This window comes from Leptodactylus fuscus, chromosome 10 (genome assembly GCF_031893055.1).
Source record: "Leptodactylus fuscus isolate aLepFus1 chromosome 10, aLepFus1.hap2, whole genome shotgun sequence".
Classification (NCBI taxonomy): domain Eukaryota; kingdom Metazoa; phylum Chordata; class Amphibia; order Anura; family Leptodactylidae; genus Leptodactylus; species Leptodactylus fuscus.
In genome coordinates this window covers 84,847,952-84,875,295 of record NC_134274.1, presented here as the reverse complement: position 1 = coordinate 84,875,295, position 27,344 = coordinate 84,847,952, and the positions used below count along the sequence as shown (strand labels likewise).

The 27,344-nt window shown below is 51.4% G+C and overlaps 8 protein-coding genes across 8 annotated transcripts in view; 5 read left to right on the top strand and 3 right to left on the bottom strand.

The window, feature by feature from the left end:
* The first annotated feature begins 10,225 nt into the window (after nucleotides 1-10,225).
* LOC142182981 (histone H1.03-like) lies at nucleotides 10,226-10,953 on the top strand. Its single transcript, XM_075257818.1, has one exon. The coding sequence runs from the start codon at nucleotides 10,245-10,247 to the stop codon at nucleotides 10,929-10,931; it is 687 nt and encodes a 228-aa protein (XP_075113919.1). The 5' UTR covers nucleotides 10,226-10,244; the 3' UTR covers nucleotides 10,932-10,953.
* A 1,158-nt stretch (nucleotides 10,954-12,111) lies between these two features.
* Nucleotides 12,112-12,439, top strand: LOC142219297 (histone H4). The gene has a single exon (XM_075288250.1). It carries the CDS (start codon nucleotides 12,112-12,114, stop codon nucleotides 12,421-12,423), a length of 312 nt encoding a protein of 103 aa, XP_075144351.1. The 3' UTR covers nucleotides 12,424-12,439.
* A 477-nt stretch (nucleotides 12,440-12,916) lies between these two features.
* Nucleotides 12,917-13,340, bottom strand: LOC142183604 (histone H2B type 1-O-like). The gene has a single exon (XM_075258743.1). It carries the CDS (start codon nucleotides 13,323-13,325, stop codon nucleotides 12,945-12,947), a length of 381 nt encoding a protein of 126 aa, XP_075114844.1. The 5' UTR covers nucleotides 13,326-13,340; the 3' UTR covers nucleotides 12,917-12,944.
* Nucleotides 13,341-13,825: 485 nt separating this feature from the next.
* LOC142219053 (histone H3) lies at nucleotides 13,826-14,468 on the top strand. The gene has a single exon (XM_075288010.1). The coding sequence runs from the start codon at nucleotides 13,833-13,835 to the stop codon at nucleotides 14,241-14,243; it is 411 nt and encodes a 136-aa protein (XP_075144111.1). The 5' UTR covers nucleotides 13,826-13,832; the 3' UTR covers nucleotides 14,244-14,468.
* Nucleotides 14,469-15,311: 843 nt separating this feature from the next.
* On the bottom strand, nucleotides 15,312-15,870 carry LOC142219279 (histone H2A type 2-B). The gene has a single exon (XM_075288227.1). It carries the CDS (start codon nucleotides 15,817-15,819, stop codon nucleotides 15,427-15,429), a length of 393 nt encoding a protein of 130 aa, XP_075144328.1. The 5' UTR covers nucleotides 15,820-15,870; the 3' UTR covers nucleotides 15,312-15,426.
* Nucleotides 15,871-16,117: 247 nt separating this feature from the next.
* LOC142219280 (histone H2B type 1-O-like) lies at nucleotides 16,118-16,586 on the top strand. The gene has a single exon (XM_075288228.1). The coding sequence runs from the start codon at nucleotides 16,148-16,150 to the stop codon at nucleotides 16,526-16,528; it is 381 nt and encodes a 126-aa protein (XP_075144329.1). The 5' UTR covers nucleotides 16,118-16,147; the 3' UTR covers nucleotides 16,529-16,586.
* A 435-nt stretch (nucleotides 16,587-17,021) lies between these two features.
* On the bottom strand, nucleotides 17,022-17,417 carry LOC142219281 (histone H4). Its single transcript, XM_075288229.1, has one exon. The coding sequence runs from the start codon at nucleotides 17,413-17,415 to the stop codon at nucleotides 17,104-17,106; it is 312 nt and encodes a 103-aa protein (XP_075144330.1). The 5' UTR covers nucleotides 17,416-17,417; the 3' UTR covers nucleotides 17,022-17,103.
* A 169-nt stretch (nucleotides 17,418-17,586) lies between these two features.
* The window catches only part of LOC142219222 (histone H2B type 1-J-like), a 36,079-nt gene continuing 26,321 nt past the window's right edge, over nucleotides 17,587-27,344 (top strand). Inside the window, exons 1-2 of the mRNA XM_075288169.1 lie at nucleotides 17,587-17,636; nucleotides 17,720-17,780. Of these exons, the coding sequence (XP_075144270.1) occupies nucleotides 17,587-17,636; nucleotides 17,720-17,780 (111 nt within the window). The remainder of the gene's footprint in view (nucleotides 17,637-17,719; nucleotides 17,781-27,344) is intronic.

The window sequence follows — 27,344 nt, the reverse complement described above, 5'->3', positions numbered from 1 at the left end:
GTGTGAAGAGAAATGGGGCAAGAACTGGACCTTGTGGTGCCCCCGTACTACAGATCACAGTGTCAGACACACAGTCCCGGGCTCTCACATACTGAGGGCGGGTTGTCAGGTAGTCTAGGGTCCAGTTGGACAGGTGATGGTCCACTCCACCAAGGTTCAGCTTTTCCCTCAGTAGCCCTTGCTGAATGGTGTTGAACGCACTGGAGAAGTCAAAGAACAATATTCTCACAGTGTTCCCGGGTTTCTCTAGGTGAGAGAGAACTCTATGAAGAAGGTGGATGATGGCGTCATCTACCCCAATGCCCGGCCGATAGGCAAACTGGAGGGGGTCCAGAGCGGAGCTCACTAGGGGGTGTAGGTGTGTCAGGACCAGTCTCTCTGGGACCTTCATCAGGTGAGATGTCAGTGCTACGGGTCGGTAGTCATTGTAGCCCACCGGGTTGGGTATCTTTGGGACTGGCACCACACAAGATGTTTTCCACAGTCGAGGTACCACTCCCAGCTTTAGACTCGTATTGTACATGTGTGTAATAATACCACACAGCTGGTCACTGCACATTTTAAGAACTCTTGCGCTTATACCATCAGGTCCTCCGGCCTTGTCTGCTTTAATAAACCCTTCTGCTACCCTCCTCCCCTATATCTCCTCTCCGGAAAGTTTTACATTCATATCCCATAAGTGGTGTCCCTGACCCTCGATATCTACGGTCCTCGGCTAGAGTTATTCTACATTCTTTCCGCACTCCCACACCTGGGCTTTCTTGCCCTCCCCTGCAGCCCCCTGCCGCCTTCTCTAACAGGGTCTCATCCGAACCTCCCCTGTGGATTAGTCGTAGCAGTTAAGATTGGGAAAGGCTGTCTTACCTACAGGAATATCATCCCCACTACTGCACTAAGAGACGTAGAACCCAATTATACCTGATACCTCGCTTGCAGAGGACGACTGTCTGCCTAGACGCTGAGATTGTCAACCTTACCTATTGATATTTGGGGACCTCTCCCCTCCCTGTACCTAAGTGAATCTCCAAGAACACTCTTGTCTATGTTGTCATTTAGACTGATGCTCTCTGTTTGCTAGATGTTATAGTCTTGACCTCGTCCCTCTCCCTCACTTATATTGCATCCATCAAGATGGTTAAACCAAATAAAGACAAAGGCACAGACCTCGCTGGTACTCCCAATCAAACTAAACTCCAAAGTGACTTGCAAAAGTATCTTAGAAAGAAAAATCGACAATCTCCCGCCGGATCGCTGAAAATGGCGCCTGACCACAATAGGGAGCCTGACACAGGTGATGACTCGGATGCTGAGAGTAATATTGACCAGGACCGCCTGGAGGATAGCACCTTCTTAAGAACATTTCTACAACAAGCTCTGTCAGCCGCCCTAGACCCAGTTCTTCAGCAACTTGAGGATATTAGAGCGGAACTTCATCATATAGACAGTCGAGTCTCTACTCTAGAAAGCGCATATCCTTCAATTAAATCTCATAATGACCTCACTACGTCTCAGCTGGCCCTGCACAAAGATTACATCGATTGTTCTCTTACTCTACTTCACCGCCCTCATCTCTTCTCTCTCCAGCAACCCTAAAAGGATTTTTGAAACTTTTCACTCCTTACTCACAGCCAAGGTGCAGACGCCATTCACAGTCCTTAGTGCTGATGACCTGGCCACGTATTTCCATGATAAAATTGATAAGATCCATCAGGAAATAACTGCCAAAGCCCCAGGTGGCATTGATCCCATCACCTACCATAGTACTGATCCCCTCACCAACCGCACTTCAGACTGTCTTTTCTCATCTTTTCAACCTGTTACAGAAGAGGAAGTCTCTCAGCTACTTTCTTCATCTCGCCCTACAACCTGCAGTAGTGACCCCTTCCCCTCGCACCTTCTCCAACCTCTGTCGCCTGCTGTCACGACTTGCCTTACTAAAATATTTAATCTCTCTCTCTCTCTCTCTCTCTCTCTCTCTCTCTCTCTCTCTCTCTCTCTCTCTCTCTCTCTCTCTCTCTCTCTCTCTCTCTCTCTCTCTCTCTCTCTCTCTTTCTCTTTCTCTTTCTCTTTCTCTTTCTCTTTCTCTTTCTCTCTCTCTCTCCATCCTCCTTCAAGCATGCTGTTATAACTCCGCTATTGGAAAAACCCCACCCTGTGCTGCTAACTATCGACCCATCTCTAACCCGCCCTTCATCTCTAAACTTTTGGAACGCCTGGTCTATTCTCGTTTAAACCGCTATCTCTCTGCTAACTCTCTGCTTGACCCCTTACAATCTCTGCACTCTACTGAAATGGCTCTCGCAAAAGTCTCCAATGATCTCCTAATGGCTAAATCCAATGGTGACTTCTCTCTTCTTATTCTTCTGGACCTCTCTGCAGCTTTTGACACTATTGATCATCATCTTCTCCTCCTCACTATGCTCCGCTCAGTCGGCCTCAACGCCACTGCGCTCTCCTGGTTCCCCTCTTATCTCTCAGACCGCACTTCCAGTGTATCATTTGCGGGCTCTGTTTCTTCCCCTCTTTCCCTTGCTGTTGGGGTTCCTCAGGGCTCGGTCCTAGGCCCCCTGCTCTTTTCTCTCTACACAGCCCCCATTGGACAAACCATCGCCAGATTTGGCTTCAGGTACCATCTTTATGCTGATGACACCCAATTATACACATCTTCCCGTGACATCACCCCTGCACTCATACAGAACACTAGTGACTGTCTTTCTGCTGTCTCTAATATCATGTCCTCGCTCTATCTGAAACTAAATCTCTCTAAGACTGAACTACTACTGTTTCCACCATCTAACAGATCTGTCCCTGATATATCCATTGCAGTGTCAGGCCTTACTATAACTCCTAGGCAGCATGCCTGCTGCCTCGGGGTCATGTTTGACGCAGACCTTTCCTTCACCCCGCATATTGAATCACTCGCACGTTCATGTCACCTCCTCCTCAAAAACATCTCCAGAATACGCCCTTTCCTCACCAGAGAAACACTAAAGACACTTATTGTCTCTCTGATTCATTCTCGCCTTGACTACTGTAACGCCTTACTAATCGGTCTTCCCCTCACTAAACTCTCCCCTCTACAATCTATTCTGAATGCAGCGGCCAGGCTCATCTATCAGGCTAGACACTACAGCGATGCCTCGGGTCTGTGCCAGTTGCTACACTGGCTGCCTATTCATTATAGAATAAAATATAAAGTTATCATCCTCCTCCACAAGGCTCTCCATAATGCCGCACCTCCCTACATTTCCTCCCTCATCTCCGTCTACTGCCCAACCCGTGCTCTCCGTTCACTCAATGGCCTAACACTTACATCCCCTATTATCAGAACCTCCCACGCTCGTATACAAGACTTCTCCCGAGCTGCATCACTTCTCTGGAATGCTCTACCCTGGACAATAAGATTAACTCCCAATTTCTACAGTTCCAAATGCAAACTAACGACACATCTTTTCAGACAGGCCTATCACAATTTCTAACGTAAACCCTTCCGTGCTATAATTAGAATCCCCCAAATTTAACCCTCCTCTGTCCCCGCTCCCACATTACCCCACATGATATGATGTCTTTTCCAGATATTATTTGTCCAAGCTCCATCCACATGTTACAGGACACCACTAGTGATGGCTCATAAAGTTTTGTTTGTGTAATGACAGTAACCTCTATTACAAAAGTGTCTGACCCCTGTATAAGCAATGCCGCCCCTCCTACCTCTTGTGTCACCCCCCCTCTACCTCATAGATAGTAAGCTCTTGTGAGCAGGGCCCTCAGTCCCATTGTGTGAAATGACGTTCTTTGTTATGTATCTGTCTGTATTTGAACCCTACAAAATGTACAGTGCTGCGGAATATGTTGGCGATATATAAATAAATTTATTATTATTATTATTATTATTATTATTATTATTATTATTATTGTTGTTGTTGTTGTTGTTGTTGTTGTTGTTGTTGTTGTTGTTGTTGTTGTTGTTGTTGTTGTTGTTGTTGTTGTTGTTGTTATTATTATTATTATCAAAGAAAACCACAGTTGCTGCAAAACGTAAGACTTAAGTGGCTTTCTGAATCTTGTGCTAATGAGGCTTTGCAGTAAATTGCAATCCGAATGTCTGATCCTCAAGGAGTCTCTGGTGTGCCGGGAAATCAAGAGGATTAAAGCAGACAAGGTAGACTTGTACCGCCCGAGGTGCACCGCCGCAGGCATGACGCCGCCGATCGCCGGAGTGAAATCTGGCCCGCGGAAGTATTTTGAAAGTTGAAATTTTGACAAAGTGTCTACGGAAGTGGAAATTCTCTCAGGGGGAAGCTCCCCTCGGCCCTGCCCAGGAGGGTGAGCCCCATCCCGGTCTGGCGCTCGCTGCAGGAAGGCCTCCTCGGGGGCTCCGATTTTTTTTCAAAGTGTCTGCGGAAGTGGAAGTTCTCTCAGGGGGAAGCTCCCCTCGGACCCTGCCCAGGAGGGTGAGCCCCGGCCCGACTTGCCTCCCCTAGGCCCGCCCGGTCCGGAACCCGGTTCTCCCTGCAGACCTCGCCTCGGGGCAACCCTCCAACTCCACATCTCCCGGCACTTTCCGCCGGAGTCAAAAACAGCACTACCTCTTCCTTCCGCTGGCCCTCGAGAGTCCTCACCGCTCCCCCAGGCAGGCTTCCACGGGAGGCGGATCGGACCCCACCATTAAGCCCCCTGACAAACAGCCATCCCTGGAACTCTCTCCGGGCCCGACTATTAAGCCCCACCGCCGACCCTCCGGGGCCGACTATTAAGCCCACTGCCAGAGATAGCACTCATGGTAATCTCTCTGGGCCCGACTATTAAGCCCAACCGTGACTTATGCCGGGAAATGTGACTTATGCCGGGAAATGTGACTTATGCTGGCAAATGTGACTTATGCTGGCAAATGTGACTTATGCTGGCAAATGTGACTTATGCTGGCAAATGTGACTTATGCTGGCAAATGTGACTTGTCCGCCCAACCGTGACTTATGCTGGCAAATGTGACTTGTCCGCCCAACTGTGACTTATGCTGGCAAATGTGACTTGTCCGCCCAACCGTGACTTATGCTGGCAAATGTGACTTGTCCGCCCAACTGTGACTTATGCCGGCAAATGTGACTTGTCCGCCCAACCGTGACTTATGCCTGGAAATGTGACTTGTCCGCCCAACCGTGACTTATGCCTGGAAATGTGACTTGTCCGCCCTGTGCCTGGGCTTCCATGTATTGGATATCTCTGTCATGGTACGATAACCTTACATACAATTGCTATCTTTTAGAAACCCGAGACGGATGAAGAAGAACTGATTGCGCCGAATCCTGATGACATCACCCTTGCCTAAGGCGACCACTATTCTTCATTTTTCGTGGGCTAGTTATAAAATCCTACGAGGAGAGAGGACTATGTATTTGGCTTGCCTGTGTCAATGGCTGCTCCGGTCATAAATCTTTATCTGTCATGATTTCTAAAGATTGCCTTATTGCCTGGTAGGCACAGCTCAGGTTATAACACTTTTGCAGTCCTGACTTCTCCACCTTCATTTCCTCTTTAGCTCCCAGGAGGTATCCGTTTCCTTTACATAGACTTAAGTAAGGTGGAGCGAGGGGTCGCTATTAGAGATGAGCGAACACTAAAATGTTCGAGGTTCGAAATCCGATTCGAACAGCCGCTCACTGTTCGAGTGTTCGAACGGGTTTCAAACCCCATTATAGGCTATGGGGAACATATACTCGTTAAGGGGGAAACCCAAATCCGTGTCTGGAGGGTCACCAAGTCCACTATGACACCCCAGGAAATGATACCAACACCTTGAAATGACACTGGGACAGCATGTCTAGGGGCATAAAAGTCACTTTATTTCATGGAAATCCCTGTCAGCTTGCGGTTTTCGCAAGCTAACTTTTTCCCATAGGAATGCATTGGACAGCGCTGATTGGTCGAATTCCGTATTCCATTCAGGTCCGACCTTAGACTCCGCCTCCTTCGGCAGAGCCAGCACTGATTGGCCGAAGGCTGGCCAATGCATTCCTATGGGTATGCAGAGACTCAGCTGTGTTGAGCCAGTTCTGCTCAACTACACCGTGTGCTGGTCAGCCCATCAGATGTAACAGAGCCGAGGGTGCACTAGAACCCTTGTGCACACTCAGCTCACGCTAATAGAATGCATTGGCCAGCGCTGATTGGCCAATGCATTCTATAAGCCTGATGAAGCAGAGCTGAATGTGTGTGCTTAGCTCAACTACTCCACCAGCGTAGTTGAGCTAAGCACACACATTCAGCTCTACTTCATCAGGCTAATAGAATGCATTGGCCAGCGCAGATTGGCCAGAGTACGGAATTCGACCAATCAGCGCTGGCTCTGCTGGAGGAGGCGGAGTCTAAGGTCGGACCAGAATGGAGACTGGTGTGGAGTGATCTTAGACTCCTCCTCCTCCAGCAGAGCCAGCGCTGATTGGTCAAATTCCGTACTCTGGCCAATCAGCGCTGTCCAATGCATTCCTATGGGAAAAGGTTTATCTCACAAAAATCACAATTACACACCCGATAGAGCCCCAAAAAGTTATTTTTAATAACATTCCTACCTAAATAAAGGTTATCCCTAGCTATCCCTGCCTGTACAGCTATCCCTGTCTCTTACTCACACAGTTCACATTCTCATATGACCCGGATTTGAAATCCACTATTCGTCTAAAATGGAGGTCACCTGATTTCGGCAGCCAATGACTTTTTCCGATTTTTTTCAATGCCCCCGTTGTCGTAGTTCCTGTCCCACCTCCCCTGCGCTGTTATTGGTGCAAAAAAATGCGCCAGGGAAGGTGGGAGGGGAATCAATTTTTTTTGGAGTTTGCCACGTGATGTTCGATTCGAATCGAACACATCGAACAGCCTGATATCCGATCGAACATGTGTTCGATAGAACACTGTTCGCTCATCTCTAGTCGCTATGACTGTTCTAGTTCTAGTACAAGCCTCACATAAATGACAGTACAGTGCGTTCTGCTAATCTGACACCCAGTAGCCCTGAAGTCTGGATGGTCTAGGGTAACAGAATATACCTGATGGCGTGTTTCGGGATAGGCATAGGGAAAGTCAGACTCTTCAGATGAGCAACTTGGCTTATAACCACTAGTCTGCTGCCATGTTGGAATTGGTGCCTGGCCCCGGGGCTCTTGCTGTCCACATTGGCTTATCTGTCTATTGGTGATGGTATGAACTATGTAGAGAATATCACATATCCTAAGGAGTATCACAGAATACAGCCCATACCATTGAATCCTCCTGCACCATGTGATGGTACCCAACAGCCCTGCCACTGCGAATGATACATCCTGTCACTCAGGGCCGCCATCAGGAATTTTGGGGCCCCATAAAGCCTAAGTGTCTGCCCCCCCCCCCTGCCATTTTTGCTTTGCGCGCCGCGAGAAATTTAGCCCCACCCACTGTTATGTTGACTCCGCCTACTCATTAATTTCCCATTTGCCCGCACACTGTATAATCCTCCTACAGTCACCCGTAAATTATATGTCCCCCTCCGTCTCTCCCCTAGCTTCATATACACCCTTCATCTGCCCTCAGATTCATGTCCCCTCCATCTCTGCCCCCAGATTCATGTCCCCTCCATCTCTGCCCCCAGATTCATGTCCCCTCCATCTCTGCCCCCCGATTCATGTCCCCACATTTCTGCCCCCAGATTCATGTCCCTCCATCTCTGCCCCCAGATTCATGTCCCCCCATCTCCATACCTCCCAACTTTTGAAGAGCTAAAAGAGGGACAAAATGTGTGGCGCGCTTAGCGCGCCGCAACAAATTTAGCCCCACCCACTTTTGTGTTGACTCCGCCCACTCATTAATTTTTCATGTGCCCACACACAGTATAATCCTCCTACAGTCACCCGTAAATTATATGTCCCCCCTCTATCTCTCCCCCAGTTTCATATACACCCTTCATCTGCCCCCAGTTTCATGTCCCCCTTCCATCTCTGCCCAGGGATTCATGTCCCCACATCTCTGCCCCCAGTTTCATGTCCCCTCCATCTCTGCCCCCAGATTCATGTCCCCCCAGATTCATGTCCCCTCTCCATCTCTGCCCCCAGATTCATGTCCCCATCTCTGCCCCCAGATTCATGTCCCCACAGTGTCATGCCGTCCCCTCCTTCATCTGCCCCAGTGTCATTCCGTCCTCTCTTTCATCTGTCCCCAGATTCATGTCCCCACAGTGTCATGCCGTCCTCTTCTTCATCTGCCCCCAGATTCACGTTCCACCTCCACATTAAACTTACCTTCTCCTCCGCTCCCTCGCCGCTCTCTGCGCGTCTCTCTCGTTGACACATGCGGCTGAAGGAAGGAGCTGACACGGGTCAGCTCCACGCTTCGCCGCTGGGTGTCTCTCTCGCTGACACATATGCGGCTGAGCCGGGTTCCGGCTCAGCCGCATATGTGTCACCGAGAGAGGCGGCAGCGGCGAAGTGAGGAGCTGACACCGGCTCAGCCGCATATGTGTCAGCGAGAGAGGCGGCAGCGGCGAAGTCAGGAGCTGACACAGGTCAGCTCCTCTCTTCAGCCGCATATGTGTCAGCGAGACAGGCGGCAGCGGCGAAGCGAGGAGCTGACCTGTGTCAGCTCCTCGCTTCAGCCGCGTATGTGCTCAACTCAGATCTGCGTCCTCTGGCCGGGCCCCTGACACCAGTAGCAGTAGTACTGGCCTATTGGCGGACCTGCTGTCACTGTTTTATGTCCACTAGTTTCAGGGCATGTCTGGCTGAGTAGGGGCAGTGGTGGGAGCTGTGACCACATGTGGCACAATAAGATAGACAGGAGCAAAGATCATATCTGTCTGAATATGGAAATAAAATCAATCAGACCTTTTTCTAGCCTGGCAGAGGTTGTCAGCAGGATGTAGTTCTATCGATCTACAGGCTAATAAGCCGCCCCTCCGATCCATCTGATCATACATCTTTTGTGAATACGCCATAACTCCCGGGAATAAAACATATCGGTGTAATGTGCCTAACAAGAGATCCCAAATGCTTTGAGAAGTCGGGGTACGCCAGACCTGCAGCTTCAATGATACTCCATTCCCAGATGCAACCCTTGGGGACACTTGGCCAATATCCAGCATATTTTAGGGTTCCTACATAGTTAGGGTTTCTGGATCATCTGCTGGCGTCTGGATGGTCATAAAAACATAAATATGGCGGAAATGTCATTGATGTCATCATATTTTATTTCCAGTTTTTGGGCAGTCACGCTTTCACACTGACACCTGGAGCTGCTACTTCTGACTGCAATCCCCACACAACGACTTGCTGTATGGCCGTGTGTCTATCTGTAATGTGTCTTACTGTGCTGTTGGTTGTGGATTGTAATTGCCATACAGATCGCACAGGGTCTAAACTGACACATTGAAGCAAAGACAAACTTTTCAATAGTTCATGATGGTAGTGATTGTCAGGTTTGGATCACTATCACCTTGTATGCATCCCATCCTATATAATACGTGTAACTGCAGGAGACTGAAATCACCTCCAGCCATCATCCCATCCTACACGCCTCTGTGCAGACAGCTGTATATACACAATGTCCCCGCTTTTCTATTCTGCCCGGTGTATAGACATTGCTGCAGGGCAGAGCCCCATGAGAAGCGGCCCCCCTGTCTGCAGTATATATACATATATATATATATGTATCTATCTGATGTGAGGACAGGGAGCCGGCAGTGAGCGGAGCCGCCGCCTGTGTTACCCTCCCCGGCTCTCAGCAGCTCCAGCTTGTCCCCGCATCGTACAATCAGCTTCCTGTAGCATAGAGCTTGTGGTAAAGATCCCGGGGATGGTGACAAGCGCCGGGAATAGAAGGGGGCAGCTCCCGCAGCGGTTTCATCTTCCTGCATAGATAGTGATGGACAGATGTGGGGGTGCTATGGCGGAAATCCCGGGGCCTCCTCTCCGCACCACCCCCGCACCTCCGCCAGTGACGGCCAGGGACTGTTAGGGAGGATGTCGGGGAGTGGGGAGACACGAAGAATGGAAGCTCTCCTGTCCGGTTCTAGCCGGTAATGGGCTCTGATCCCGGGCAGGGAAGCACACGGGGAGAGCGGAGCTTGACTCTGGCCCTGTGCTGAGTGACAGCCAATAGGAGGTGAGGCCGAGGCCGCTCAGCAGCCAATCAGTGCGCACCGCTGTGCATATAAGAGGCGGCGGCTGCTTCGGCCCCAGTGTTTTCCCGTCTAGGAAAGGAATTAGAGCTCGATTCGTATCATGGCAGAAACCGCGCCCGCCGCTGCCGCTGCTCCCCCTCCCGCCGAACCGGCCGCCAAATCCAAGAAGCAGCCGAAGAAAGCAGCCGCAGGGGGCGCCAAGAAGAGCAAGAAATCCTCCGGTCCCACCGTGTCCGAGCTGATCGTCAAAGCCGTGTCCGCCTCCAAGGAGCGCAGTGGGGTGTCTGTGGCCGCCCTGAAGAAGGTGCTGGCTGCTGGCGGCTACGATACAGACAAGAACCGCAGCCGTGTCAAGCTGGGCCTTAAGGCTCTGGTGACCAAGGGAACCCTGATCCAGGTGAAAGGCAGCGGCGCCTCCGGCTCCTTCAAGCTGAACAAGAAGCAGGCGGAGAGTAAGGACAAGGCGGCCAAGAAGAAGCCTGCAGCGGCCAAGCCCAAGAAAGCTGCCGCCAAGAAGCCCGCGGCTAAGTCTCCTAAGAAGGCGCCGACCGCGGCCAAGAGCCCGAAGAAAGCCAAGAAGCCTGCCGCGGCCGCCAAGAAGGCGGCCAAGAGCCCCAAGAAGCCGAAGGCGGCTCCTAAAGCCAAGAAGGTGACGAAGAGCCCGGCTAAGAAGGCGGCTAAGCCCAAAGCTGCCAAGAGCCCAGCTAAGAAGGCTGCCAAGCCCAAAGCTGCCAAGAGTCCGGCTAAGAAGGCTGCTAAAGCCAAGAAGCCCGCGGCTAAGAAATAAGCCCGAGCCGCCCTGTACTTGTCCCACAAAGGCTCTTCTCAGAGCCACCACCTTGTCCCGGCAGAGCTGTATGATCGCTATCTCCCCAGCCAGCGGGGGGGCGGGGGCGTCATATTAACGGCAATCCTATGACCAGGGCTCCATTCCCGTATCCGCACCGACACATGAGCGGTCACTACAGGGTAACATCCCCGCAGGTTTCTCCAGGTGACCGGTCCAGCGGGGTAGTAATGAGGACTAAAAGCTGAGGCCGCTGAGGGTTTATAGGGGCAGTAATCCAGTAGATTGGCCGCGCATCCTCCTCGTTACTGGCGGGGGCCTCTGTCTGGATAAAGGGGGAGGAGGAGGAGGAGGAGGAGGAATTGTCAGTATGTCTGAGCTACACAATCCCTGCAGTCCCGAATGCAGCCTGATGCCGGGGGTCGCTGCGGTGTACGGCGGGCGGCTGTGTGCGTGCTTGTGGTAGGGGGACAAACGATACATACTCCCAGGTCTGTATCAGATCAGCGGGGAACGAGCCTGGACGCCCGGGAGGTTGTACTGGGGGAGAAGGGGGATGAGGCTGGGTGACAAGCGCTCTCAGGGGAGCCCCCGCCTGACACTACTCGTTCCTACACAGGCTGAGGAGGGGGCTCCCCTGAGAGCTCTTGTCACCCAGCCTCATCCCCTTCTCCCCCAGTACAACCTCCCGGCGTCCAGGCTCGTTCTCCCCTGAGAGCGCACACCGTTATTTCGGGGTCACTTCTGGACCCAGAAACTCGGATCTTTGCTGCCTCCTGTTCAGCGTGTTCTCTTGTATTTATAACGCACTGTCTGTGCTGCAGCTGAATGACTTGTCTGGGGGAGCTCCGGCTCCCAGCAGTAGGTTTGTGATGACACTGGGGCGGGTGGAGAAAGCCGGCAGACGTCCATTGTCTCCGGGGCCGAGCTGAGAGCGGCAGCAGGGACAGGGAGAGGCGGCGAGAACTGTAGGATATGAGCGGGAAAGCTCCGAATCACTAACGGGTGAAAGTTCTGCCAATCAGAGGAGGAAAGCAGGGGAGGGGGGGAGTGGCTTCAGGACACGCCCCATAATTGCGTCATCATAGCAGGGTTCTCCTTCTGGTCCGACCACTCTCTATATAAAAAGGCGGCTGTGCGGAGGGACGCTTATTCTAGTCTGTCAGCAGCAGCACAGAAGATGTCCGGTCGCGGTAAAGGAGGGAAAGGTCTCGGCAAGGGCGGTGCCAAGCGGCACAGGAAGGTGCTCCGGGATAACATCCAGGGCATCACCAAGCCTGCCATCCGCCGTCTAGCTCGCAGAGGAGGCGTCAAGCGCATCTCCGGTCTCATCTATGAGGAGACTCGCGGTGTCCTGAAAGTCTTCCTGGAGAACGTCATCCGTGACGCCGTCACCTACACCGAGCACGCCAAGAGGAAGACCGTCACCGCCATGGACGTGGTGTACGCGCTCAAGCGCCAGGGCCGCACTCTCTACGGCTTCGGAGGTTAATTCCGCCGCTCCCCGACTCTCTACTACATAACCCAAAGGCTCTTCTCAGAGCCGCCACATCCTCCTGAGAACAGAGCTGTCCCCGCCACCCACCTCTCCTCTGCCCTCTAGGGCTGGAGCTGTCGCTGCGGCTACTGTAGGAATACCGGAGAGCGTGGAGATAAACGCTCTTAAGCTTCAGGGAACGTGTGAACAAATGCATAAATCTTAAGAGCGTTCCTGTCGCTGTACAGTGTGCACTGCCTAAAGTTTCTCCTTTACTTTGCCAGTGTGCGCAGATGTAGATACACGCGATAGATACGAGGTTATCAGGCGGATAAGTTCCTTCGCCTTGAGGATAATACAAACAGTGCGGTGTAACGTCCATAAATACAATGACAAAACGGATCGGGATAAATAAAGCCTCTGGTCCGGGGAATAAACGCCAGAAATGAAGGGCTCAGCAGCTCTAGTGTGGAAGGGGTGGGGGGGCTCTTAGAAGAGCCTTTGGGGTGATAGTACAGAGCAGGTGATGGAGCCGATTACTTGGCGCTGGTGTACTTGGTGACGGCCTTGGTGCCCTCGGACACGGCGTGCTTGGCCAACTCTCCGGGCAGCAGCAGGCGCACGGAGGTCTGGATCTCCCGGGAGGTGATGGTGGAGCGCTTGTTATAGTGAGCCAGGCGGGAGGCTTCTCCTGCGATGCGCTCAAAGACGTCGTTGACGAAGGAATTCATGATGCTCATGGCCTTGGAAGAAATGCCGGTGTCGGGGTGGACCTGCTTCAGCACCTTGTACACGTAGATGGCATAGCTCTCCCTCCTGGCCCTCTTACGCTTCTTGCCGTCCTTCTTCTGGGCCTTGGTCACGGCTTTCTTGGAGCCCTTCTTGGGCGCTGGGGCAGACTTGGCGGGATCAGGCATGGTAGCACGGCGATCTTTTCCCACACGAGAATGAGAGAAAATAATGTCTGTGCTCCTCCCAGCGCAGCCCTATTTATAGGCGGGCTATGCAAATGAGCGCCGCTGTCTGCGCGCTGTTCTACTGGACCAGCAAGTCATGTGACCAGTGCCAGCATCATAATCCCCGCCCTCCGCAGCTGATTGGCGCTTCCACCAGGTTTGAATTTCCCTCCGTTTCTCTCCTCAGGTTTACAGGTTCTAATCGCCTCGTTATGTTGCGGGGGGGAACGCCACAGATTGTCCCCTGTGTAGCCTGATGCATGCCGGCGGGGGCTGTACAGCGCCGTGCTGCACGGGGTCTGGGGGAGGGGCATGAGCGCTAATGCTGGACTGTAGAAATAAACCAATGAGATGGAGGGGGCGGGCTTTCCATGAGCCAATGAGGACGAGCCCCGGCTGTATAAATATGTCGCTCTTTCCGCTCCTCAGCTCATATCACCGCTGTGTAGTAACGTCTATACTGAAGCGATGGCAAGAACCAAGCAGACCGCCCGCAAATCCACCGGAGGGAAAGCTCCCCGCAAGCAGCTGGCCACTAAGGCCGCCAGGAAGAGCGCTCCCGCCACCGGCGGAGTGAAGAAGCCTCACCGCTACCGCCCTGGTACAGTCGCTCTGCGTGAAATCCGCCGCTACCAGAAGTCCACCGAGCTGCTGATCCGTAAGCTTCCCTTCCAGCGCCTGGTTCGAGAGATCGCCCAGGACTTCAAGACGGATCTCCGCTTCCAGAGCTCCGCCGTCATGGCCCTGCAGGAAGCTAGCGAAGCTTACTTGGTCGGGCTCTTTGAGGACACCAACCTGTGCGCCATCCACGCCAAGAGGGTCACCATCATGCCCAAAGACATCCAGCTGGCCCGCAGGATTCGTGGGGAGAGGGCTTAAATCTGCCCAGGCACCGTCTGACAACACAAAGGCTCTTCTCAGAGCCACCAAATCCTCCCTCAGACGAGCTGTAGCCGTTGTCTTTCTCCTCTCGGGAGGGGAGAAGAGAAGCCTTCACTGGCTGCTAATAGAGAGGTTACCCTTTCCCTTACAGTCACTGAGTTAGCGATATCTCGTCTCCCTCCTTTGTATGTATAACAGGCACATATGTAACTGCAGCGCCCTCTACAGTAACCTGAGCGCCGCCCCCACTGACTGCTGACTCAATCTTACTTCGCAGCAGCAGCAGCAGCGGAGGATGTAATAGACAGGCGGAGGCTTGAAATTCGCGTCCTTTCTCCCTTTGCACCACCTGACGCTGCCGGTTCTCGCGCGGGTTGTAACGGTCACTGAATGAATGGGAATCTACGATTGAGCGGGAAGATAGACAAAGGTTCGCCCGGATCAGCCCTTTAACGCCCGTTTCATCGGCACTTCTAAACCTGCCACCGTGGGCTGTGCCCTGGCGGGGAGAGAGGATTAGGATGAGCACAGCCATTACTATCCCTAACTGACCCTGCGCCCGCACCACATCTCCCTCCCTCCCTCCTCTCCGTACCTAGTATATGCCTACTCCGCACATCCTTCTACAATAACCTGAGGGCCGCCCCAGTCCGCTGCTGAATCTTCTTCAGTGGGAGAGGGCTCAGCTCTGGGGAGGTTTTGAAATTCGCGCCCCTTCTCTCTGCGCCACGTGACGCTGCCGGCTCTCGCGCGGATTGTAACGGTCACCGCGACTGAGCGGGAATTTCAAAACCACCAACCGTGTGAGCGGGGAGAAAAGACAAAGCGTCACCCGGAGGAGCCGGCGCTCACCTCGGCTTTGTATCAGCGCGCGCCCGCCCGCCCGTTATATCTAAGCTCCGCTTATACTACCTGCCTGGGAAGAGAGCATTAGCAGATTACCACCAGCCCGACCTGACACAAAACCCCGCGCCCGCACCACATCTCCCTACAGAGTGAATCCTCCTCCCGCTCAGTCACCCCACGGTGCTTCCCTGTAAGGGCCGCCGGTCGGGCCAGGAGTTGGCTTCAGAATAGACGGACAGCCCGTATTGTAGACAGGAGGCAGCTCTGCTGTAGACAAGGTGGTGGCTCTTAGAAGAGCCTTTGCTTGTATAGACGGATGGGGTGGGAGCGGCGCTCACTTGCTCTTGCTGGGCTTGCTGCTCTCGGTCTTCTTGGGCAGCAGCACGGCCTGGATGTTGGGCAGGACGCCTCCCTGGGCGATGGTCACGCCACCCAGCAGTTTGTTCAGCTCCTCGTCATTGCGCACGGCCAGCTGCAGGTGACGGGGGATGATGCGGGTCTTCTTGTTGTCCCGTGCAGCATTACCAGCCAACTCCAGGATCTCAGCGGTCAGATACTCCAGTACGGCCGCCAGGTAGACGGGAGCACCAGCACCAACCCTCTCGGCGTAGTTGCCCTTGCGGAGAAGCCTGTGCACACGACCGACGGGGAACTGAAGTCCCGCCCGGGATGAGCGGGTCTTGGCCTTAGCACGAGCTTTGCCTCCTTGCTTGCCGCGTCCAGACATGGTTCGTGGATCGTCAGTTACTGTAATGGAACACAGAATATCCTGCCCTGTACCGGCTCCTCCTGCCTTATATATATAGTTCTGCCCCGCCCTCCTGCAACTCTCATTGGACACATCTCAAGCCGCCAATAGAGGCCAGATTTGTGGAACCACCAATCCGCTTCAGCAGGCGGGGCTTGCAAAAGTCACATGGTTTGCTGGTCCAGTAGAACAGCGCACAGACAGCGGCGCTCATTTGCATAGCCCGCCTATAAATAGGGCTGCGCTGGGAGGAGCACAGACATTACTTTCTCTCATTCTCGTGTGAAAGAGATCTCCGTGTTATACCATGCCTGATCCCGCCAAGTCTGCCCCAGCGCCCAAGAAGGGCTCCAAGAAAGCCGTGACCAAGGCCCAGAAGAAGGACGGCAAGAAGCGTAAGAGGGCCAGGAAGGAGAGCTATGCCATCTACGTGTACAAGGTGCTGAAGCAGGTCCACCCCGACACCGGTATCTCCTCCAAGGCCATGGTCGTCATGAATTCCTTCGTCAACGACATCTTCGAGCGCATCGCAGGAGAAGCCTCCCGCCTGGCTCACTACAACAAGCGCTCCACCATCACCTCCCGGGAGATCCAGACCGCCGTGCGCCTGCTGCTGCCCGGAGAGTTGGCCAAGCACGCCGTGTCCGAGGGCACCAAGGCCGTCACCAAGTACACCAGCGCCAAGTAATCGGCTCCATCACCTGCTCTGTACTATCACCCCAAAGGCTCTTCTAAGAGCCCCCCACACCTTCCACACTAGAGCTGCTGAGCCCTCCATTTCTGGCTTCTTGCTGCTGCTGCTGCTGCACGTGTTTCTACCCAGAACCTATCTTTCCAGCTATTTTCTTGTACTTGCTAGACTTACTATACACCCAAAGAGAAGCTCTAATCTCCGGCTTGCTACATTGACATCTCTACGAGGTGCAGTGCTCTCTGCACGCACCTGCGATTGGAGGGTTAAACTAAGCTGCTACTTATCGGCCCGAGCTGCCGGCACGGGGGTTACACTGCAGAGCCGCAGTAGGACTACTTCTAGGGACCTGTTCACAAAGCTTAGATTCCGAAGGTTTGGACCGTTTTCTTCTTCTACTCTCTCCAGTATTCCAGCAGTGATGACATTACAGCCTACAGGAGGCGTCTGCAGCCCCAGACCTACAAGGCAGAGGAGAGGTGGGTGGCGGGGACAGCTCTGTTCTCAGGAGGATGTGGCGGCTCTGAGAAGAGCCTTTGGGTTATGAAGTAGAGAGTCGGGGAGCGGCGGAATTAGCCTCCGAAGCCGTAGAGAGTGCGGCCCTGACGCTTGAGCGCGTACACCACGTCCATGGCGGTGACGGTCTTCCTCTTGGCGTGCTCGGTGTAGGTGACGGCGTCACGGATGACGTTCTCCAGGAAGACTTTTAGGACACCGCGAGTTTCCTCATAGATGAGACCGGAGATGCGCTTGACGCCTCCTCTGCGAGCCAGACGGCGGATGGCAGGCTTGGTGATGCCCTGGATGTTATCCCGGAGCACCTTCCTGTGCCGCTTGGCACCGCCCTTGCCGAGACCTTTCCCTCCTTTACCGCGACCAGACATCTTCTGTGCTGCTGCTGCTGACAGACTAGAACAAGCGTCCCTCCGCACAGCCGCCTTTTTATATAGAGAGTGGTCGGACCAGAAGGAGAACCCTGCATTGATGACGTAATTCTTCGGCGTGACTCCTACAAGCCCCTCCTCTGTCTCGCGCTGATTGGCTGACATAAGACAATGGATCACTTTGAATTTCCCGCTCATTCTCCCATTGCCGAGGGTCAGCGGTCAGCGGCTCCTTCTAGCCGGCCTACTAGATAACATGCAGGGCGCTGTTCTCACTGCTCCAGACCTTCTTCTCTGTCAATAGGACTATTGCATTCCGGAGCCGCACCCCCTCCTCCCCGGATCTAATTCTTCTCCCGGCTGCGGTATCTCCTCTCTGCCCCCTATGGGCATCCTTGTGTAATCGCCGCGAGGCTGCAGTTATAGTGAACCCCGGGTGCGGGCTGTGCAGTTCCACGCTGATTCAGATGGGGGCGCGGGGAACAAACGGCACAGCTCGAAAGACCCTGTATATACGGATCCCAGCCAGCAGGTGGCGCACAGATACTACATAGGACGGTTACCGGGGCTCTAATTCTGTCGTTAGACGATCGTCTTTAACCCTTTCCCGGCAATGGCATTTTTTTTTTTTTTTTTTGTTTCGTTTTTTACTCCCCTCCTTCTAAGCCCCATAACTTTTTTATTTCTCCGCTCCCAGAGCCATATGAGGTCTTAATTTTTGCGGGACAAATTTTTCTTCCTGATGCCACCATTAATTATTCTATATAATGTACTGGGAAGCAGGAAAAACCATCAGAATGGGGTGGATTTGAAGAAAAAAATGCATTTCTGCGACATTCTTACAGGCTTTGGTTTTACGGCGTTCACTGTGCAGCCAAAATGACATGTCCCCTGTATTCTGTGTTTCGGTACGGTTCCAGGGATACCACATTTCTATGGTTTTATTTAAATTTCGACCCCTTAAAAAAAATTCCAAAACTGTTTTGTTTTGTTTTTTTCTAAAAGTCGCCATATTCCGACAGCCGTAACTTTTTTATACGTCCGTGTACAGAGATGTGTATGGCGTCTTTTTTTGCGGGGTCGGGTGTACTCTTTAGTTCTACCATTTTCGGGAAATGTTATTGCTTTGATCACTTTTTATTCCAATTTATATCAGAATCAAAACACTGAAAAAAAAAAAAAAAAAAAACGGCACTTTGGCACTTTTGACTATTTTTCCCGCTACAGCGTTTACCGAACAGGAAAGATATTTTTATAGATTTTTAGAGCGGGCAATTTTGGACGCGGGGATACCTAACATGTATGTGTTTCACAGTTTTTAACTACTTTTATATGTGTTCTAGGGAAAGGGGAGTGATTTGAATTTGTAATTCTTTTTATGTTTTATTATTATTATTTTATTTTTATTTTAACTTTATTTATTTGATTTTTTTTCCCATTTATTAGACCCCCTACGGGCGTTGAACCCCAGGGGGTCTGATCACTAATGCATTGCAATGCTAAAGCAAAAAATCATCCTTTCTTTTGCAGGCTGCATAGACCAGCCTGCAAAAGAGAGCATTTGCAGACAAGCCTGGGAGCCTTGTAAAGGCTCCCGGCTGTCATGCCAACGTGACGTCGGCCCTGGAGCATGCTCCAGGAGCAGGCGACCACCGGCAAAATGGCGGCGCCCATGCGTCGCCGGAAAAATGGCGCCTCCGGCGCCTTTGACCGTGGCGCCGCAGGGGTTAATGCCTTAAAGCAGTAGACACCCGGCGGCTATGGCGGCCGCCCGGCTCCCGAGCGGTCGCCATAGTTACAGACCCGACATGCGCCGTACTATTACGGCGCATGTCGGGAAGGGGTTAAAAAGGCCATTCTACTCCCACCTTCCAGTCTCTTCTTCTCCTCTTTGCTGTTTCTGTCAAAATCTGTTTATTGCAGTATGCAAATCCCGCTCATGGAACTCAGGGGGATTGCCCCTCTTGCTCCGAGCACCCCCACGTCATAACCTCTCGCCGCCCCTTAGTTCTTAATTCTCTTCACGCCCCTCTTCATATTCATCTCCTGACACTCTGCCTTGCGTACTCATCCGACGCTGTGCTACACGCCCCATGAAGAGGGGCATGAACAGAATGAACTAAAAGGAGCTTGTGCTGTTGTTAGGACTAAGGGAAAACAGATGATGAATAATAATAGAATAATACATTTTATTTTTATAGTGCCAACGTATTCTGCAGCGCTGTACAACTTGTAGGGTTCAAATACAGAGAGAAAAATGCATTACAAAGAAATAGTCACGTCACACAATGGGACTGAGGGCCCTGCTCGCAAGAGCTTACAATCTGTGAGGTAAAGGGGGTGGCACAAGAGGTAGCAGGGGCGGCATTGCTTATACAGGGGTCAGACAATATTGTAATAGTGGTGACTGTCTTTACACAAACATAAACCTGTAGGAGCCGTCACCGTCACTGCCTATATCTCCTCCGGCTTTACAGCTCAGGTTTACGTACAGAAGGTGTCATCTGCAGAATAAGGGGAGAAAAAAAAAAAAAAAAAGAAAAGGCAAAATAGTGCAGTATGCTGCTACGTCGTCTCGCCTGGTACGGCGCCCCGCGCCTTATGCTGCACCCCTCTACATTTTACACAGACCTGTTCCGCACCACATAATGCCGTCCCCAAAGACTGATGACCATTAGGCCAATACCGATTGGATTATTCCAACAGGCAATGGCTGACAGGCAATGATATATTCCCCAATTGCTCCATCCTCCACCAGCCCTCCTGTTCGATTCTAGGTAATGCTGTACATCATATGCAGGAGCTGAATAACATCACCCAAAAGGATTGTGCACAGAACTACTTTAAATATAGGACAACTAGTGAACCCGAACTGTACCCTATGGCAGCGAGGGAGCCCTCTCGGCCCTCCTGAATACAGCAGAACAGTCCCAAATTCCAGGTGCTGTCTCGCAGTCCTTTGGCGGTGGCTCCCAAATAACCTGCATATCACTTAAGAATGGCACTATATTATGCGGGGGCCCTCTGACGGGATGTTCTACTGACTGGGGCCCCTCCCTACAACATATTCTTGTTTGAAATGGTTATGGGTGCTGCAGCGGCATCTCATACACTTGAACAGGGTACAACTACAGTACCCACAACTGCGGTTGTAAGAACACAGCGAATAAGCAGCGCCCCACATTTAAACAATAATGGGATTTGCCTGCTCCGAGAAACAGTTGATCTGTGGGGTCCTAACAGTCTAAGGGATCAGTAGGGATTAGAGATGAGCCAACAGCGTTCCATCGAATTGGTATTCAGGCTGCTCAAGATATTCCATTCCAATTGAATACCACGCGGCAAACGCACTAAAAATTTGTATCCCCTCCCACCTTCCCTGGCGCTTTTTCTTTCTTTTTTTTTTTTTTTTTTTTTTTTTTTTTTTTTTGCACCAATAACTGTGCAGGGGAGGTGGGACAGGAACTACGACAACCGCGGCATCGAAAAAAAAAAAAAAAAGTCAGAAAAAGTAATTGGCTGGCTGAATCAGGTGACCTCCGCTTCATATGAATGGGGGATTTCAGATTCGGTTCATATGAGACTGTGAACTATGTGACTGTGAGACAGGGATAGATATACTGTGGGAGGGGGAGGGGGCATGGCTAGCCGGCAACCAGAGCGGTCGCATCTGCTGTGAGCTCCTGACTTGGACACTTTCATCCGTTTCTTACCGGCGGTGATCTCAGCCATCCATACAGATAACAACCCCGAGGCTCTCCTCCAAGCCTCTGTCTGCTATTTTGGGGTGTTATTTCACACTTTTACAGCGCTCCTGAGGATATAAACTGTTGCGGCCTTCTGTCCCACAGGACCCGGCCGCCATCTTGTTTTTGGACTTACCTGCTGCCGACTTGTTCCAGCTCCCGGCGTAGTCCCTCGCAGCTCTGGACCGCTCATCCGACCCAGGAGAGGACCTCTGGCGCGTTCCAGCCACTTACTGCCTTCATCCAGCTCTCTTACTTTACCGGGCAGCTGATCATAGGAGTCACGACCGCCATTTTGTTTTTTTTGCGGCCTGCCTTCTTCTGGAGTCACCACGGCCTGCGGAGCGCAGGAGACATCTCCCGCGACATCACAGCTGCTTCTGGTTCTGGAGCAGCCTGGAGAGGAGGTATTTCGAGGTACGGAACCTCAGATTCTGGATCTCTTCTCCCAGACCCGGCAGCCATTTTGAGTAGGCCTCACTAGGATCCCTAGCCTAAAGTGTAAGGGCCGGCCCCTGATGTGACTTCTACGCAGAACCCAGATCCGGAAGAAGGGGTGTGACTTGCCGGACAGCTATCCGGCTGTGATTTGCGCCCAGCTCCAGACCTACCCATCTTGGAGCGCAGCCTGCCTCTCTGCATGAAGCAGCAGCTACAGACCAACTACACTGAGACGCCTGCAGCTGCCCTTCAGTTTAACCCACTCGTATCCTGACATGGAGGTGAGCCGAATCTGCATTTCTCCCTTCCCCTGGAGTTGGAAACAGTAGCAGGCCACATTAATCTGCACTTGAGGACCTATGATAAGATAAGATAATCCTTTAATAGTCCTACATTGGGGAAATTCCAGCATGTTACAGCAGCCTAGTAATACAGGATAATACACAGTAATATAATACAGACGCAGACACACATATGCTGAGAAGAGAAGATATACTAGGAGTCCATGGCAGCTAAGGAACGGAAGAGAAAGAAGGAAGACTTCATGGTCATCGTCATAGTCATTTAGTTGTCTGTGCGGAGTGTCTTCGCTTGGTCTGATGTAAATTATACAGCCCGGTCGCGGTTGGAAGGAAGGACCTGCGATAGCTTCTTCTCACACTTGGGGTGAAGCAGACGGTCACTTACAGTGCTGCCAAGTCCCATCAAGGTCCCATACATGGGGTGGGATTTCTTCTCCCGCATGGAGGTCACCACAGACAGTATCCTTCTGTCACCCACCACCTGTACTGGGTCCAGGGGGCTCCCCAGGACAGAGCTGGCCCTCCTGATCAGCCTGTCACGTCTGTTTCTGTCCCTGGTTGATGGACTGCACCCCCAGCAGGCCACACCGAAAAAGATGGCTGAGGCAACCACAGAGTTGAAGAAGGCCCTAAGAAGTGTCCCCTGGACTCCGAAGGCCCTCAGCCACCTGAGCAGGTAGAGTCTGCTGTGGCCCTTTCTGTGCAGCGCCTCCAGGTGATCAGCCCAGTCTAGTTTATTAGTGAGGAGCACGCCCAGGTACTTACAGGTCCTGACTATCTCAATACATATTCCCTGGATCTCCACCGGGGTCGGAGCACCTCTCCGTTTACTAAAGTCCACCACCATCTCCTTGATCTTCCCAGCATTAATACTGAGCTGGTTCCGCTGGCACCATTCAACAAAGTCCAGGTTTAAGTCTCTGTATTCCCTATCGTCGCCATCAGTGATAAGGCCGACTATAGCAGAGTCATCGGAGTACTTCTGTAAGTAACAGCTGGATGAGTTGTGCCTGAAGTCAGCAGTGTACAGTGTGAAGAGAAATGGGGCAAGAACTGGACCTTGTGGTGCCCCCGTACTACAGATCACAGTGTCAGACACACAGTCCCGGGCTCTCACATACTGAGGGCGGGTTGTCAGGTAGTCTAGGGTCCAGTTGGACAGGTGATGGTCCACTCCACCAAGGTTCAGCTTTTCCCTCAGTAGCCCTTGCTGAATGGTGTTGAACGCACTGGAGAAGTCAAAGAACAATATTCTCACAGTGTTCCCGGGTTTCTCTAGGTGAGAGAGAACTCTATGAAGAAGGTGGATGATGGCGTCATCTACCCCAATGCCCGGCCGATAGGCAAACTGGAGGGGGTCCAGAGCGGAGCTCACTAGGGGGTGTAGGTGTGTCAGGACCAGTCTCTCTGGGACCTTCATCAGGTGAGATGTCAGTGCTACGGGTCGGTAGTCATTGTAGCCCACCGGGTTGGGTATCTTTGGGACTGGCACCACACAAGATGTTTTCCACAGTCGAGGTACCACTCCCAGCTTTAGACTCGTATTGTACATGTGTGTAATAATACCACACAGCTGGTCACTGCACATTTTAAGAACTCTTGCGCTTATACCATCAGGTCCTCCGGCCTTGTCTGCTTTAATAAACCCTTCTGCTACCCTCCTCCCCTATATCTCCTCTCCGGAAAGTTTTACATTCATATCCCATAAGTGGTGTCCCTGACCCTCGATATCTACGGTCCTCGGCTAGAGTTATTCTACATTCTTTCCGCACTCCCACACCTGGGCTTTCTTGCCCTCCCCTGCAGCCCCCTGCCGCCTTCTCTAACAGGGTCTCATCCGAACCTCCCCTGTGGATTAGTCGTAGCAGTTAAGATTGGGAAAGGCTGTCTTACCTACAGGAATATCATCCCCACTACTGCACTAAGAGACGTAGAACCCAATTATACCTGATACCTCGCTTGCAGAGGACGACTGTCTGCCTAGACGCTGAGATTGTCAACCTTACCTATTGATATTTGGGGACCTCTCCCCTCCCTGTACCTAAGTGAATCTCCAAGAACACTCTTGTCTATGTTGTCATTTAGACTGATGCTCTCTGTTTGCTAGATGTTATAGTCTTGACCTCGTCCCTCTCCCTCACTTATATTGCATCCATCAAGATGGTTAAACCAAATAAAGACAAAGGCACAGACCTCGCTGGTACTCCCAATCAAACTAAACTCCAAAGTGACTTGCAAAAGTATCTTAGAAAGAAAAATCGACAATCTCCCGCCGGATCGCTGAAAATGGCGCCTGACCACAATAGGGAGCCTGACACAGGTGATGACTCGGATGCTGAGAGTAATATTGACCAGGACCGCCTGGAGGATAGCACCTTCTTAAGAACATTTCTACAACAAGCTCTGTCAGCCGCCCTAGACCCAGTTCTTCAGCAACTTGAGGATATTAGAGCGGAACTTCATCATATAGACAGTCGAGTCTCTACTCTAGAAAGCGCATATCCTTCAATTAAATCTCATAATGACCTCACTACGTCTCAGCTGGCCCTGCACAAAGATTACATCGATTGTTCTCTTACTCTACTTCACCGCCCTCATCTCTTCTCTCTCCAGCAACCCTAAAAGGATTTTTGAAACTTTTCACTCCTTACTCACAGCCAAGGTGCAGACGCCATTCACAGTCCTTAGTGCTGATGACCTGGCCACGTATTTCCATGATAAAATTGATAAGATCCATCAGGAAATAACTGCCAAAGCCCCAGGTGGCATTGATCCCATCACCTACCATAGTACTGATCCCCTCACCAACCGCACTTCAGACTGTCTTTTCTCATCTTTTCAACCTGTTACAGAAGAGGAAGTCTCTCAGCTACTTTCTTCATCTCGCCCTACAACCTGCAGTAGTGACCCCTTCCCCTCGCACCTTCTCCAACCTCTGTCGCCTGCTGTCACAACTTGCCTTACTAAAATATTTAATCTCTCTCTCTCTCTCTCTCTCTCTCTCTCTCTCTCTCTCTCTCTCTCTCTCTCTCTCTCTCTCTCTCTCTCTCTCTCTCTCTCTCTCTCTTTCTCTTTCTCTTTCTCTTTCTCTTTCTCTTTCTCTCTCTCTCTCTCCATCCTCCTTCAAGCATGCTGTTATAACTCCGCTATTGGAAAAACCCCACCCTGTGCTGCTAACTATCGACCCATCTCTAACCCGCCCTTCAGCTCTAAACTTTTGGAACGCCTGGTCTATTCTCGTTTAAACCGCTATCTCTCTGCTAACTCTCTGCTTGACCCCTTACAATCTCTGCACTCTACTGAAATGGCTCTCGCAAAAGTCTCCAATGATCTCCTAATGGCTAAATCCAATGGTGACTTCTCTCTTCTTATTCTTCTGGACCTCTCTGCAGCTTTTGACACTATTGATCATCATCTTCTCCTCCTCACTATGCTCCGCTCAGTCGGCCTCAACGCCACTGCGCTCTCCTGGTTCCCCTCTTATCTCTCAGACCGCACTTCCAGTGTATCATTTGCGGGCTCTGTTTCTTCCCCTCTTTCCCTTGCTGTTGGGGTTCCTCAGGGCTCGGTCCTAGGCCCCCTGCTCTTTTCTCTCTACACAGCCCCCATTGGACAAACCATCGCCAGATTTGGCTTCAGGTACCATCTTTATGCTGATGACACCCAATTATACACATCTTCCCGTGACATCACCCCTGCACTCATACAGAACACTAGTGACTGTCTTTCTGCTGTCTCTAATATCATGTCCTCGCTCTATCTGAAACTAAATCTCTCTAAGACTGAACTACTACTGTTTCCACCATCTAACAGATCTGTCCCTGATATATCCATTGCAGTGTCAGGCCTTACTATAACTCCTAGGCAGCATGCCTGCTGCCTCGGGGTCATGTTTGACGCAGACCTTTCCTTCACCCCGCATATTGAATCACTCGCACGTTCATGTCACCTCCTCCTCAAAAACATCTCCAGAATACGCCCTTTCCTCACCAGAGAAACACTAAAGACACTTATTGTCTCTCTGATTCATTCTCGCCTTGACTACTGTAACGCCTTACTAATCGGTCTTCCCCTCACTAAACTCTCCCCTCTACAATCTATTCTGAATGCAGCGGCCAGGCTCATCTATCAGGCTAGACACTACAGCGATGCCTCGGGTCTGTGCCAGTTGCTACACTGGCTGCCTATTCATTATAGAATAAAATATAAAGTTATCATCCTCCTCCACAAGGCTCTCCATAATGCCGCACCTCCCTACATTTCCTCCCTCATCTCCGTCTACTGCCCAACCCGTGCTCTCCGTTCACTCAATGGCCTAACACTTACATCCCCTATTATCAGAACCTCCCACGCTCGTATACAAGACTTCTCCCGAGCTGCATCACTTCTCTGGAATGCTCTACCCTGGACAATAAGATTAACTCCCAATTTCTACAGTTCCAAATGCAAACTAACGACACATCTTTTCAGACAGGCCTATCACAATTTCTAACGTAAACCCTTCCGTGCTATAATTAGAATCAACAAAATTTAACCCTCCTCTGTCCCCGCTCCCACATTACCCCACATGATATGATGTCTTTTCCAGATAACTTTATTTGTCCAAGCTCCATCCACATGTTACAGGACACCACTAGTGATGGCTCATAAAGTTTTGTTTGTGTAATGACAGTAACCTCTATTACAAAAGTGTCTGACCCCTGTATAAGCAATGCCGCCCCTCCTACCTCTTGTGTCACCCCCCCTCTACCTCATAGATAGTAAGCTCTTGTGAGCAGGGCCCTCAGTCCCATTGTGTGAAATGACGTTCTTTGTTATGTATCTGTCTGTATTTGAACCCTACAAAATGTACAGTGCTGCGGAATATGTTGGCGATATATAAATAAATTTATTATTATTATTATTATTATTATTATTATTATTATTATTATTGTTGTTGTTGTTGTTGTTGTTGTTGTTGTTGTTGTTGTTGTTGTTGTTGTTGTTGTTGTTGTTGTTGTTGTTGTTGTTGTTGTTGTTATCAAAGAAAACCACAGTTGCTGCAAAACGTAAGACTTAAGTGGCTTTCTGAATCTTGTGCTAATGAGGCTTTGCAGTAAATTGCAATCCGAATGTCTGATCCTCAAGGAGTCTCTGGTGTGCCGGGAAATCAAGAGGATTAAAGCAGACAAGGTAGACTTGTACCGCCCGAGGTGCACCGCCGCAGGCATGACGCCGCCGATCGCCGGAGTGAAATCTGGCCCGCGGAAGTATTTTGAAAGTTGAAATTTTGACAAAGTGTCTACGGAAGTGGAAATTCTCTCAGGGGGAAGCTCCCCTCGGCCCTGCCCAGGAGGGTGAGCCCCATCCCGGCCTGGCGCTCGCTGCAGGAAGGCCTCCCCGGGGGCTCCGATTTTTTTTCAAAGTGTCTGCGGAAGTGGAAGTTCTCTCAGGGGGAAGC

Excerpts from the sequence above, each read along its gene's own strand:
- LOC142182981 (XM_075257818.1), top strand. The coding sequence starts at position 10,245 with ATGGCAGAAACCGCGCCCGCCGCTGCCGCTGCTCCCCCTCCCGCCGAA.
- LOC142219297 (XM_075288250.1), top strand. The coding sequence starts at position 12,112 with ATGTCCGGTCGCGGTAAAGGAGGGAAAGGTCTCGGCAAGGGCGGTGCC.
- LOC142183604 (XM_075258743.1), bottom strand. The coding sequence starts at position 13,325 with ATGCCTGATCCCGCCAAGTCTGCCCCAGCGCCCAAGAAGGGCTCCAAG.
- LOC142219053 (XM_075288010.1), top strand. The coding sequence starts at position 13,833 with ATGGCAAGAACCAAGCAGACCGCCCGCAAATCCACCGGAGGGAAAGCT.
- LOC142219279 (XM_075288227.1), bottom strand. The coding sequence starts at position 15,819 with ATGTCTGGACGCGGCAAGCAAGGAGGCAAAGCTCGTGCTAAGGCCAAG.
- LOC142219280 (XM_075288228.1), top strand. The coding sequence starts at position 16,148 with ATGCCTGATCCCGCCAAGTCTGCCCCAGCGCCCAAGAAGGGCTCCAAG.
- LOC142219281 (XM_075288229.1), bottom strand. The coding sequence starts at position 17,415 with ATGTCTGGTCGCGGTAAAGGAGGGAAAGGTCTCGGCAAGGGCGGTGCC.